This window comes from Pezoporus occidentalis, unplaced genomic scaffold (assembly GCF_034315485.1).
Source record: "Pezoporus occidentalis ecotype Australia unplaced genomic scaffold, CSIRO_AGI_Poc_V1 ctg18, whole genome shotgun sequence".
Lineage (NCBI taxonomy): Eukaryota > Metazoa > Chordata > Aves > Psittaciformes > Psittacidae > Pezoporus > Pezoporus occidentalis.
In genome coordinates this window covers 2,642,005-2,656,862 of record NW_026913640.1, presented here as the reverse complement: position 1 = coordinate 2,656,862, position 14,858 = coordinate 2,642,005, and the positions used below count along the sequence as shown (strand labels likewise).

At 37.0% G+C, this 14,858-nt stretch overlaps 1 protein-coding gene across 11 annotated transcripts in view; it reads left to right on the top strand.

Moving 5' to 3' along the window:
* The window catches only part of NBEA (neurobeachin), a 507,179-nt gene that overhangs the window by 184,019 nt on the left and 308,302 nt on the right, over positions 1–14,858 (top strand). For 9 of the 11 annotated variants that reach the window (XM_062615053.1, XM_062615045.1, XM_062615042.1 and 6 more), the window contains one exon: positions 1,347–1,442. The exons of the other annotated variants lie outside the window; for them this stretch is intronic. In XM_062615053.1, coding sequence (XP_062471037.1) covers positions 1,347–1,442 — 96 coding nt within the window. The remainder of the gene's footprint in view (positions 1–1,346; positions 1,443–14,858) is intronic. 11 annotated transcript variants of the gene reach the window in all.

Here is a 14,858-nt window from a genome sequence, read left to right as displayed (position 1 = left end):
TTCTTCAGATATTATTTGATTTTATTAGAACTGTAATTATTTTACTAAAAAGTATTTTTAATGAGTAGCTTAAGATCCAGTTAAGAAAATATTTGCTACTTTCTTGCTCTGTAATCATTTGGTTCTTTAACATACATTGGCAGATTTCTGTTATTCTGTTTGCTTATAGGCTATAACTAATTTGTATGCCTTTTTTTCTTTAATTTGAAAATAATTAAAAAGAAGGAGGGTTCCTGACGAAGTTAAAGCTATAAAGTACAATATAGTTGATCAGCACAGCTTCCTTAATCTGTTATTTGTTAAGAAAAACAGATAACTTTATACCATGAAATGTATAAACCGCAAACACAGCTGTTTGCCCATGTGAACTCCTTTTGTTTGGGTGAAGAGGTTTGTGAAAGGGTACTGGTGGAGAACTGAGTACTTTCTTGGAGCCTGCTGTGTTGCTGCTTGTATTTAAAAGCCTATGGAAACGATATGATAAAAAGGAAACATTTCTGTTGCCTTCTCTGACTGAGATGTTTGTGATTTTTAGCAGTAGTAGTGGTTTTTGCTAGCATGTGCTCTTCAGCCTGAGAGGGAGTCTGTTAGCTGTCAGAAATCATCAGAAATTAGGAATCCAGACTTTACTCCACGTTGTTTAAAATATTTTTAAACAGTTCACTAAGTTTTTTTCAAGTCTGGTTGGACTAATTATAGCTGTACCTTCTTTGTTAAAAGAGCTGAAAACAATAATCGAATTTGTGTGTGACGCTCTTTATGTGTGTTTTTCTTCTTGTATAGATCTTCGATTACTTCATTTATGGAGTTGCTAATTTTCATCATAGAATTTAGCTTCTAATTTGTGTCATATTTATATTTAGTAATTGTTTTCTAATTCATCATGATGTTTTCATTTACTACCTATACATAATTTTTAAAGTCCATGTACTTGTAGGCTTTCCATTTTAAATATACATGAACATTGTCAGTTATGAGAAATAACAATTTTTTGTGCCTTCCTGGTTATATGTTATGGTTCTGCACTCAGAAACTGCTGGTTTCAGTGAATTGTATCAGCCACGACTGTCTTGCCTCTGTGCTTGTATATATTTAAATATATATATATCTCTGTGTCTCTTTTTCCCCATGAATGTTGCTCTTGAAGTGCCCAAATAATAGGTATGCTGTTTCCTATCTCTTGATACAGAACTTGTTTTCTTCCTTTAGAAATGCATTTTTTTGTTGATAAAACCACATTTGCATGTTTCAATGAGATAGGATATCTGTCATGGATCCACAGTGGACCAGGCCACACATGAATGCTACTAGCTGGCTCACATTTGATTCCATGATTTTCTCCACAGTTGTGGTCATACCATCTATCCCTCACCCAAGTTTGAACCATGGATTCCTTGCCAAGTTAATTCCTGAGCAGAGCTTTGCCCACTCATTTTACAAAGGTAATATTAACATCATCTCCTAACCTGTTTGGGTGTTTTTATTTAATGTAATGTAATTCAAGAACTAACTGTGATGTAATTGTTGATAAAGAAATATACGCCTCAGGTTACATGGAGATCAGACCTGATGATACCTTTAAAAATTTAACTTCCTGCCTGCATTTCTCTAGGAAATCTCTTTCCCACTTTTTTACTGCCATTTATTATTTATTATGTGGGGAAAAAAAAAAAAAAAAAAAAAGGCCGTCAAGAGGAGGGAATGAATCTAGAAATTTTTAATTGCTTTTGGTTTTTGGTTATTCTTTTACAATATTAGGTCCATAAAAATAAAATCAGGCCTATATTAAAAATACTGCGTAACACAAGCATGTAGTACTTTTGTAGTATTCCCTTTCCCTATATCTTTTCCTGCTGTTTGCCCTTCTCGTTTTTTTTTTCTTGCCTTCTTGATGGTATGTAAACCTCTGATATTGTATGTATTGTGAATTATTTTATGCCTGTTAGTTAATGTGCTGTGCTGTGTTTTTCTGGAAGGAAATTGCTTTTGTGACCAGAGCAACTATTATATGTTTTGGGCCTGATTTGTTTTGTTTGGTTTGTTTGTTTGTTTGTTTTAATAGATATTGTATAGTGTAGGGAGCATATTTTTCAGATTTCATTCCTTGAAAGAGAGGGTTACCTAAATGTAACTTCAGCTAACTTTGCATGTACATTGCCCCAGTTATTTGCATGCACTGTGCTGTGAACGCAGAAATGTAAAATTGGTTAAAAATTTAATATGATTAAATTGTTCTTGGTATAATTTTGAAAAAATCTCTGTGGCTAAAAAGGCTGATTTATAAGAAGCTTAAGAGTTTTAAAATTGCATCCTGTTTAAAAGAGCAGAAATAGTTAACTTTCTACTTTAGTAATAATGAAACATTATGTTTATCATGTGCTGTTTTGGAGCATTATTTTAAAATACTCATTACGCCAACTTAAACTTTCACTATGTTAATCTGGAATTTCTTAAATGAAAAAAAAAAATCATTCAATTCTTTGTTGTGATGTAGTTGCATTTACATGACTTAATCTGTCATTGATAAAACAAGGAATCGTTTGCTCTTAGTTCAGAAGAGTCCTGCAGTGCTATGTGGTACAATAGAATAAACCCTCAAATTTTATTAAATACTGCTTTCCCTCTTTAATTTTTTTTTTGGGGGGGGGAGCATGTTTCTCTGCATCAGGCATAGGATTTATTTTTTTTTAACCACTTTTGCTAGAAAATTGGGGTTGTTAGACTGCCTCAAGGCACAAAGACATTTTAAATTTTTTAAAATTTAATAAAAGAAAAATAACTTATACAACATAGATTATATTGTTATTTTTACAAATCTTGGTATCTAAGTGACAAAAGAAGGGGAAAACCAAGTAGTTTTTCTTATCCACATACAATACATGACTAAAATAAACCTAATGAAAGCAGAAAAAAGTTTAAGAAGAAATGGAGGCAGCAATACAAACTCAGAAGAATATCAATACAAACTCAGAAGAATATTTCCAATAAAGCATTTCTTAAGAATTGTGTCTTCTATGCTATTGTTGATAGTACTTGTTTTACCTTGAGTTAAAGTAAAATACAGGTTTGTTTTTAAAATAATTCAGGAGAGCTATAGGAAAAGTATGAGCAGGAGACAAAAGAAAAGTGTTTTGGCTCTAAAAACAAATTATTCAATACAGGAAATGTTATCTGCAGCTGCTTGTTATGTGCAACTTATTTGTTGATATAATCACATCATTCAAGGTTTTAACTTCATGAGGTCTCGGCCTCTTACAACCAGCTGCTTTATGCATAACAGAAGAAAATATTTTGTGCTTTTTATATTCTGATCTTTTATATTCAGTTCCTGCAGCATGAAGTGAAATAAAATAAATAACTACGTAAAAAAAAAAAATTGTCAACATGTGCAAATGTATACTTTTTTATAACATTCTATAATTCTATTTATTTTTCTTTCTGGTCACATCCATGGGGAGGAGAAAAATGTGTCTCTATCTGTAGATTTACTCCTTGTCATAATTTTTTTTTTTTTTTTGCAAGTGCTTGGTTTTCTTCTGCTAGTTTCTGGTAACTTTAAAGGGTCTGCAGCTTCTAAAATAGTCTTTGTTCAGGCAGAACTTGCAAAATGAAATGAAAGTTCCTTCTCTTTTCAATTAAGGTCATATGCATTATTACTCATTGGAGCCATTTTTTATCACACTCTCAAGGAAAATAGCAGATCAAAACTATTCTCTTACATCTGACAGACATCTAAAAAACACAGTCCTACAAAAGTAAATATTGCCAGGCTTGCTCCTTTCTGTTCACAATACTAAAGAATTAGAATAAGCTAGGTCTTTGAGATGTCCAATGGCTCAGTTTCTCTGCGTTTGTGAAGATTTAAGAATGGGAGACTTTAAACCAATAATTATTTAAATGCAAGAGCCTGTCAAGTGGTCTAAAAAGTTGCCTGGCCTACAGATCTTTTCGTTCATCAGATTTCTTCAACTGGCTGCAGTGGAGATAAGTTCTTCAATGTAAGTAAAATATGGAGGTATAGTAAAGATGGGAATAGCATTTAAAATGTCTTTGCCAGAGCTGTCTTCTCTTGAATAGTCAAAAATGATAGAAACATTCTTTATCATTCTCACTATCTCTCTGACTGCAATATGACCAAAAGCTCTGTACTAGATTTTCAGTTTTTATCATGAAATCATGAGTCATGTGTGAGTTGTACTTTCTGGAAAATATCAGTAGTGAATCAATCTCTGAGCTAGTTGTCTTAGTCTCCCTTTATAATAGGTGGGAGAAGTTAGGTACAATTCATCTGGTCTGCTTTAGAGATTTGCTTAAACGAGAGATAAATAGGGCACTAGAAATTCCTATCTTTTTCCATTCCCTGTAGATGTCTTTGTAGATCACTGCTTTGGTCAGATTAATCCTGGCTCCTTTGACTAGCCTTAACTGAATTCTAGACCCAAAACTTGCTTTATGACAAAAGCTGTCATGAAATTCTTTGATCTCGGACACTTAATCCAGTCTAATGACATTATGTGCCTTAGCAATATCCCCATCCCATAGATAGCTAATTTGTTACATCTATGTTCATAGATATATATTCTTCATTATGAGTACTACACGTATATGCTTTGAAATTAGGGACTATATATCCATCTAAACCCTTATGCAATGTCTTCAATTTAATGATTGGCACGCATGTTCCCTTTGTACCTGGCATCTAATAAATCTAAGCAATGCATATCCTTACCCTACAATAGCCCGTTTCTTCTCTGCCTAACATGTGCAATGCAACTAATCTGCCCCTTTCTTCATTGTATTTTTGAATACTGATTTGTTTCATTGTATGGATTTTCAGTTTTGTTCTTTTTTGTCTTTTAGTTATTTCAGGCTCCTTTTTTGCCTGCTGAGTGCTTTAGATCCTCGAAATAAACTATTCCTTGCAGTCTGATGCACTGGTAAACCCCTTTATAAAAATCTTTGGCTTTCATCCTCAGAACCATCTTCCACAAAGATTGTGTGCAAGAAATCCTAACTGTTGTATTTTGTAGGGAAGCAGTACTAAAGCTTAATTTCTACTCCTGGTGATGACAGATGATATCAAGTCCTTTGAAAAGCTTTTCAAATCCAGAAGAATGAACATAGTCCCTGTAAGCAAAGCTACTTTCCATGGAAGCCCCTTCTATTTTATTTTGTAATCAAACACATGAAATTATTCTTAATGGCACAGGAGGTTCAGGTTTTTGTAGGAATGTTATCAAGACTCTTTCAAGGCTTCTGACCTAATGTCATATTCTGAAAATGCCTCTGAGCAGTGGAACTAGCCAGTTCCAACAGCCATTTTCAGATGAAATTGTGTAAGTCAAGGCGTCATTAGTGGTGTGTACTTCCAGTCAGCAGGAACTCCCCTTGTGAACTCAGCATAAAATGCTGAAATTCATATTTCTGGAATAGCAGCAATTAGAGCACCTTTAGAAAGTAATGTTTTCATTTTGGTTGATTTCTGTGGTGAGGTAGGGATGTTTTCCTAAATCCGGTATGAAAATGTCTCTGTTATGTCTAGAAGGTGTGGAATTTGAAACTGAAAACTTGAGAGTAGCCCTTTCTCTTACCAGATACAGGGTAATCAGTACATATTTTGAGACCTGATTGTCTTGTTATTGGAATAAGTCACAAAAGAAATGGAGGAACATGGCACCTTCTGCTAATAGCAGGCCCTTGTCCTCATGTGGGATTTCGACTATCCTGATAACTTTTGGAGGGACAGTACTGTCTGGCAGAAGCAATCCAGAAAGTTCCGTGATTGTGTGGAGGACAGCTTCCTCTTGCAAGTAATAGAAGAGCCAACAAGGAGAGGTGCCATGCTTGACCTCGTGCTCACCAGCAGGGAGGGACTGGTTGGGAATGTGATGCTCCAGGGCAGCCTTGGTTGCACCGATCATGAGATGGTTGCATTCAAGATCCTCAGGACAGTGAGAAGAGTGTGGAGCAAGCTCACTGCCCTGGACTTCAAGAGAGCAGACTTTGGCCTCTTCAGGAACCTGCTTAGTAAGGTCCCATGGGATATAGCCCTAAAGGACAGGGGGCCCAAGAATGCTGGTTAATATTCAAGGATCACTTGCTCCAAGCTCAGGAGCATTGTGTCCTGACTAGAAAGAAATGGGCAAGAAGGTCAGGAGACTTTCATGGATGGATAAGGAGCTGCTGAGGAAACTCAGAAAGAAAAAGGAAGCGTGAATAAGGTGGAAGCGAGGAAAGGTGACCTGAGAAGAATACAGGGACATTGTCCAGGAAGCTGGGGACCAGGTCAGGAAACCTAAGCCCCAGTTAGAATTGAGTCTGATCAGGGATGTGAAAGAACAGAAAGGGCTTCTATAGGTGTATCACAAACAAAAGACAGACTAGGGAAAATGTGGGCACTCTCTGGAAGCTACCAGGGGAACATGCTACCCTTAATTTGGAGAAGGCTGAGGTTTTCAATGACTTCTTCGCGTCGGTCTTCACTGGCAAGTCATAGATTCATAGAATCATAGAATCGTTAGGGTTGGAAAGGACCTTAAGATCATCTAGTTCCAACCCCCCTGCCATGGGCAGGGACACCTTACACTAAATCATATCACCCAAGGCCTCGTCCAACCTGGCCTTGAACACTGCCAGGGATGGAGCATTCACAACCTCCCTGGGCAACCCATTCCAGTGCCTCACCACCCTAACAGGAAAGAATTTCCTTCTTATATCCAATCTAAACGTCCCCTGTTTAAGTTTTAACCCGTTACCCCTTGTCCTATCACTACAGTCCCTAATGAAGAGTCCCTCTCCCGCACCCCTATAGGCCCCCTTCGGATACTGGAAAGCTGCTATGAGGTCTCCACGCAGCCTTCTCTTCTCCAGGCTGAGCAGCTCCAGCTTTCTCAGCCTGTCTTCATACGGGAGGTGCTCCAGTCCCCTGATCATCCTTGTGGCCCTCCTCTGGACTTGTTCCAACAGTTCCATGTCCTTTTTATGTTGAGATACCAGAATTGCACACAATACTCCAGGTGAGGTCTCACGAGAGCGGAGTAGAGGGGCAGGATCACCTCCTTCGACCTGCTGGTCACGCTCCTTTTGATGCAGCCCAGGATACGGTTTGATACTGTCCCACACAATGCCTTTATCTCTAAACTGGAGAGACATCAATTTGATATGTGAACTGTTCAGTGGATAAAGAATTGGCTGGATGGCTGCACCCAGAGAGTTGCAGTCAACAGCTCAATTCCATCTGGAGGCTGGTAACAAGTGGGGTAGCAAGTGGAGTCCAACCTCATGGGTTAGTGTTGGGACCGATCCTGTTCAACGTCTTTGTCAGTGACATGGACAGTGGGATTGAGTGCACCCTCAGCAAGTTTGATGACAACACTAAGCTGTGTGGTCCAGTTGATACGCTGGAGGAAAGGGATGCCATCCAGAGGGACCTTGACACGCTTGAGAGGTGGGCCGATGCTGACCTCATGAAGTTTAACCATGCCAAGTGCAAGGTCCTACACCTGGGTCGGAGCAATCCCAGTCACACCTACAGGTTGGGCAGAGAAGAGATTCAGAGCAGCCCTGCAGAGAAGGACTTGGGGGTGTTGGTTGATAAGAAACTTAACATGAGCTGGCTTCAGTGTGCGCTTGTAGCCCAGAAAGGCAACCATATCCTGGGCTGCATCAAAAGGAGCGTGACCAGCAGGTCAAAGGAGGTGATCCTGCCCCTCTACTCTGCTCTCATGAGACCCCACTTGCAGTACTGTGTGGATTTCTGGTGTCCTCAACATAAGGAAGTGGAGCTGTTGGAACAAGTCCAGAGGAGGGCCACGAGGATGATCAGGGGGCTGGAGCACCTCCCGTATGAAGACAGCCTGAGAAAGTTGGAGCTGTTCAGCCTGGAGAAGAGAAGGCTGCATGGAGACCTCATAGCAGCCTTCCAGTAACCTAAGGGGGCCTACAGGGATGGTGAAGAGGGACTCTTCATCAGGTACTGTAGTGGTAGAACAAGGGGAAGTTCAGGTTAGATATAAGGAAGAAGTTCTTTACTGTGAGGTTGGTGAGGCACTGGAGCAGGTATGCCCAAAGAAGTGATAAAACCTCCAGCCTTGACAGTGTTCAAGACCAGATTGGACAGAGCCTTGAACAACATGGTTTTGTGTGAGGTGTGCCTGCCCATGGCAGGGGGGTTGGAACTAGATGATGTTAGGTCCTCTCCAACCCTAACCATTCTATGATTCTATAATAGCTTCTAATCAGCCTTATCATGTTAAACCAAGTAACCTCTTCAAATTACAGCCACAATTTTGAAGTAGGTTTAGCTGTGGTGATCTGGATCATCTAACCTGAATTTTCTCAATTCCGGTCATTATTGAAACTATCTTTTCTTACCTTCAAGGTTTATTGAACTGTTGTTTCTTTCAGCAGTGCTTCCACATCTTCAGCAGTGAAAAAGTGTGAGAAAACTCTTTTTGCACTCAGCTGTCAGCCTGTTAATTACTGAGAACACAAGTGATGTTAACCAAATAATGGAAGGGTATTTCCATTACTGAAAATTGATGTTTCCACTCATCATTATTCAGGAGTGTTTTGGAAATAAAACATTGCAACAGCGAAATTCACCTGATGACATATTGTGCAAAGAAAATCAGTACATAGCTTATCATAACATTTAATCAAAACTGGACTGGCTTTTCAACTCCCTTGCTATCACTGTCTGTGTATTTCCCAAAGCACTGTAAATGAACAGATTTCTCAAAGGTATGTGCTGTGGATGGACTGGAAGCTGTTGATTTTTTTCCTTCACAGAACGAACTACATTAAAACGTTGCAGAAACATCTTTTCCGTTGAAGACAAGTAAAGCATCACATTTTTCTGATGTCATAGTCATGCAGTACTCTGGATATCGTACCTTGCTATGCTATTGTTTGTATTCCTAATGTAGTAGCATAAAGATTTCCAGCCCATTTTTAAACTAGTATTTTGCACAAGTATAGCAGTCGAGCTATGCGAAGTGGACTAAAGGACGAATTTCTGTTGCCTGGCAAAATGTCCTTTGCCACCACAAAGTTCTGACAAAATGCATGGCTTAATCTTCCCCAAAATCTAGTTATACATATGTTTTCAAGAAGCTGAGGGAAATGTTGTAAGGGACATGGATGATGATCATGAGAACCAAAATTTAAATTCTACTGAATTTCTGCCTTCTGCTTTCCTGATGAAATATATGCTGCTTATTCCAGCCGCCTCTGAGAGGACATGCATTTGAAGATCATGAGATAGATAGAAATAAATACATCTTGATCTAATATTGCCCTTCATCAACTATTTAAGGCATTAGCAGAAAGGTTTGCACATGTTTCATTTTTAATTGATCAGTCATGGTGTAAGCATGTTGTAAAAGGCTGTGAGGTTGGGATTTTTTTACGTAACATCAATACTTATTTTCAGTTGTACAAATTACAGATGTTTTAAAACTTCTGCTTTTTCAAAATAGTGCTTAATATAAAATATTTTTAGTATAAGTTTTATCATATATGTGGAACATACTCTGTGCTTTCACTGTTAACTTTTGCTGGATGCTGTAATCTAAGTGCCAGAATTTTTTTAATTTCTTTTGCAAAAAATGTCTAATAACAGAACCATCAGCTTTCTCAGCATGGGTCATAAATACAGGCATTATCACAGATAACTGCCAACTAATCTGTTTTTTAATTGTGTGGTTTTGAATTTACACAAGACAAAATTGAAAAAATAGAAACTGTCAAAAACTAGGGAAATTCACCTAGAAAAAATACTAACATGTTGTTCCTTATTTGTTTTGTTTTGCAAATGTAAACAGCTGTTTTTATACTCTAAAGTTGACATTTATTTAATACAACTTAACATTTTCTTAAATTTATTTTAAGTCTTTGTTGTTAATGCCTTGTGTAATGCGTTAAGACTACTGACATTTTGTTTGGCAACCAGGTAATCAATCATACTGATGTTACATATCTGTCAAGCACTGGGTGAAGGAGGTTTGATTAGAAAGGAAGAATTAAGACATTGCCCAAACAGATCAAGAGTTATGTTTGTCATAAGTGCTCTTTTAATACTCTTTCTTTGGTCAAGGTAGAAGGAGCTGCCCTGTGTGCCCACCTGAGTTCAGGAGTGGGTGCTGGGACAGAAACACATAAGACTTCTGAGGAATTTGAGCAAGTAAAAACAATTTATAATGAACAAAAAAAGAAGACATACACTTACAGGTGTCCAGCTGTGAAAAGGGCTCTCTCCAATCACTTCCCAACCTTGATTTCCCCACCCTATGTCTCTTCTGCTCCTTTCTCTCCCATTTCAGAGCCTCTCTGTTTTTCCTGGTCTAGAGCTACATCCTTTCTCCTCACAAATCCACACCGATTAAAAGGAAATTCCCAGCCCTCTGTCTTGTATCTCCTCTCTCAAGACTGCTCCCTTCCAATTGCCAACCCACCCAAGAGTCTTTCATATTTGACCTTACCCAGTCCCCCAGTTTTCAGCTGTGTTCCTCAGGCCCTTAGCCATTCATGTCAGAGCCCTGGGGTATCTCTGCTTGTAGCTTTTATTCTTCCCAGCCAGATGCTGCCATGGCATGCTCTCTACTTCCACCTCTTCATGTGCGTGATTACTGGCGCTCTGTTAGACAAACAGCTGAATCCATGCTGTTGCATTGCTACCCTTGCAGAAGAAAAGGGCCAGTTTTTGGTCTGACAGGAATTTCAGAAATCTGGGTAAATGGTCTGGCTGAATAACAGATGTAGGCTAAATGCAGGCTGCATTTATCAAACGTTTTTCTAGAAGAAAGCAAAAATGACAAATAGCAACCCTAAACCAGGCTCTTTTTGCTTGCTTGTTTGGGTTGCTTGTTTTTTCTGTTGTTGTTTTTGGGTTTTCTTTTGGATTTTTTGGGGTTTGTTTTTTTGTTTGGTTTTTTTTTCTTTAATTTAATTAACAAGAAAACTTGCTTAAAAAATTTTAGAACAGCATATGAGTTCTGCAAATTAAAAGTCAGTGTGGCTCAGATAGCCTTGCCTCAGCAATAACAGAATCCCATAAATTCCATCAGTGGAGCTCAACTTTGCCTATTAATGCGCGGTTATCCTAAGAGGAGTAATGAGCATACATGATGAGCCATGGCCAGGGTCACTATACAGGAAATTTTTCAACCAGTGTTTTTATAACTTTCACACAGAAATAGAAATGCCAACAGGACAAAAGGTTCTGAGTGGATGCAGAGCAGCTTGGCATCTTAATGTTTCTGTTACGGTGATTCTTCCCACTGCTGTGCCTCGGCCTCTGAGGACATTTCCATTGCAACTCTACTCTTGGTTACTCCTTTCAATGTACTTTTAAATCAGACTGTTATTTGTTTCTCATCACAATTTTAATCGTTCTGCTTCTCATGTATGGTAGCTAGTAGATTGATGTTGCTAGGAACAGTTTTTTCACTTTGTCTTTATAGCCTAGAACTTAGGAATTGATTAGTTGACTCTGCCACCTGTGGAGGAAACTATAATATCATTGCCTGGATGGATTAAAAGTGTTTTCAGCTTGTAGTGTCCTGTCCTTGAAAGTTTGTAAAATACAACAACGGGGTATATAAAAGGCAGCTAGTAAGGTTATTATCAATGCCTCAAGACAGCTATACAGAAAACAACAAATTTTCCAGTGCATGTAGAATCACAGAATCATAGAATGGTTTGTACTGGAAGGGACCTTAAAGATCATCTGCTTCCAACCGACGTGAACACTTGTGACATGCAGACTGAAAGGTGGCAGCAACTCCTATATCAAGAATGGCCCAAATCGTTCATTGCCAAATGGTGCTATATTGTTTGCAGCAGAAATTTTACATTAATTTGGGATAGAATGACTTACTTTCAAATAAATTTTCAGCCATACTGTAAGCAGTTAAAAATAACAATTTTCATACTTTTTTACTTTTGAAAATTTTCAGATGAGTTTTAGTAGGGAGATTTCATGTAATTAAAATAATAATTAAAAAAATAAAGTCCACAGGAATATGCACACAGTTTTTCCTTTTTTAAAGTAAATAAAGATTAAGAGCTAAATATTTTGTGTTGCAATTTTTTAAAATGGCAAAAATTGCATATTTTTTCCACATATATGAAATATCTCATTTTTAGATTATTAGATTAATAAACATGGGGGGGTTGTATTTTTTAGGCATATGGAAGCAGTGCAAGAGCTATTTAGGTAACTCAGTAGGTTAAAACAATTACAACACACTTCATAAATCACAAACAAACAAGATATTTTAGGGAAGTAGCATGACGGATGAGGTCACCAGATATACAATATGTCATTTACTTAACTTAAGCCCATATTTTTCCCATAATGTAGTAGATGAACTCATTAGTTACAATGAAAAACAGTAAGAAGGAGGCATCTGGCTTCCAACTGCCTATTTCTGACAGGGTTAAATTCACTAGATCCAGTAATGTTTGTGCTTTGTCTACTGACATGGCCTTGTGCTGTAGAAAACTGATGAGGTTTCCTGAAAATTTACAGGCTTACTGTCACAATGTTATAACTTAGGCAAATGCAGTCAGTTACATCTTTTGCTTCTGTTCATGTTTATCATTTTGCTAAGTTTTGAGTATTTAGGATTTTTATAAACGCATATGTGTTACCAGTTTAAGAGTTTTCTAAGTAAATTTATGAAGCAGCATTCTTTATTCCTGAATTCTGAAGGCAACAGAAGTGCTGTGACACAGTAGAAATTAACATAGTATAAAATTTGTGGCTATGCAATGTAGCAGTGTAGTTTATAACTAAAATTGGTTGGGTTTCATGACCTATGATGAGTTTATAACTTGCATAAAGTAATACTAGTACTGATGCAGAAGGTCTTATAATACATCTTTTCAGACACATTTATCTTAATTTCACAAATACTAAATAGCTGCTATTCTTATTTGAATGGCAGTTATTAAGCAGTTTTATCTATTCGGAGTTTATTTTCCTTTGGTTTACAAAAAATAAATCAGACCTTTTAAATTCATATTCTTTTAGCTTGCTTGATATTTTAAAAATGAGAATTAATGCATTGGATTTAGGTAGTTTTTAGCGATTGTTCATAGTCATAAATCAGATTAAGCTCAATTGACATAGTGAAGCATATTCATATTAGGTACTTGGAGGCACAGTAAGAAAAGTAAAGATACAAATCTGAGTTCTGTGGGAATCTAGTACACATAAACTTAACTGTATATAAAATAACTTCTCTTGATATTTTCTCGCTATATAATTTTAGTTACTGTTATGCATTGTATAGTATGTCATATCTAAATTTTATATCTACGGATTTAATTTTCCTTCCATTTTTAGCTTCAAATGGTGCAATCACCTAGACATTTTATTCTCATTTGGGAACAAAGGATTTCAAGGCACCTGCTGAGTAATTAAGTACAGTCCTATTTATAGTGTCTTGAAATTGGTTCTGTTTTTTGAACCTGCTACTCTGACTGGAAAGGTATTCCAGAATCTTAATTCAATATTAATAGCTGTCACTTCACAAATTTATTCCTAGTGAGTTTGCATTCTGTTTTTCTCATGTCAACTCTTCCATTCAGTGTAATTTTATTTTTTTTTTTGTGTTTGCATCCTGAAAATACATGTAGAAAAGCTGTTGTGTACATTATCAGTACTAGTTTAGAAAGACTATATCATCCAAACCCTTTTTTTTTCTGCAAGAGTAGATCACTGTGGATCTCCATAATGGCACTTCCATCTTTCTCAAATATAACAGCGTACATGGTATTCCATAATGAACTCTACCAAAGCCTGCTCTAATGCCATTAGTACTTAAGTGCTGCAGAAACTATTTCTTTTGAAAAGTTTGAAATCATGTTTGCCTTTTCCATATCAGTATTGTATTGGTACCTGAATACCCAGTTACTGATGTATCCAAGTTTTTCTCTTCAGTCATTTCCAGTTGGTGAATTCCAGATATAATGGGAATATCTATGTTAGTCACTGGATGCATAGCTTTTCACTATTACATGTCATTTGCAGTTCTGTTGTAATGCCTTCTTAGAAACATTCTTCTGTGGCTGTCACGTTGTACCTTGTGACTTTGTCATCAACAAATTCCACTGGAATGTTTTTACTTTTTAACCTCAAATTTTTATTAAAAGTTTTAATGAGAGAATTTCCGTGATAGTTTCTCTGACTGATGTTTGTTTTTTTTTTTTCCTTTTGGAACGATTTGTTGGCTCTCTTAGTAAGTTTCTTTTCCCACATTCTATTAATTTCCAGATTCTCCTGACTAAATTATTATCTGTTCTAACAACCCCAGCTTTACTGAATTTTAGTACATTGGCCCTTATTTTCTTTGAGCAATAAATATTTTAAAAGCTCTTTTAGCAAAGCCATTTTGTAATCTAGCTTGTTCTATTCCGTTACTGTCTTTACTTCAAAATAAATCCTGTATCTTTCTTACTGTTGAAGGTTCGCAGTTGTTCAGATCATTTTTTCGTCTTTCTTAAAAAGGGAAACCATGTGTGGTTTTCTCCAGTTGTATGATGCTATCACCACATACCTGTTTGTCAAAAGTGTTTGCTTTTTCACCAGTAATTTCACAGACGGTTACTTTCAAAGTTGGCTTGGAATCCGTTCATTCTCATGATTTTAATACATTTAATTTCAATAGGTATTTGAATTTACACAACTGCACTTCTAGTAGCTTTCCTGTCTTTAGCTTTCTGTTCAGCATTGTTGACCTTAATGAAAATTGAGGGTAGGTGTACTCTAACTTCACTATGTAGTGGACCATGTTCTTTTTTCAATGCCCTGTTCTCGTTTACATAATAGGGGAGCATTATGCTGTTATACT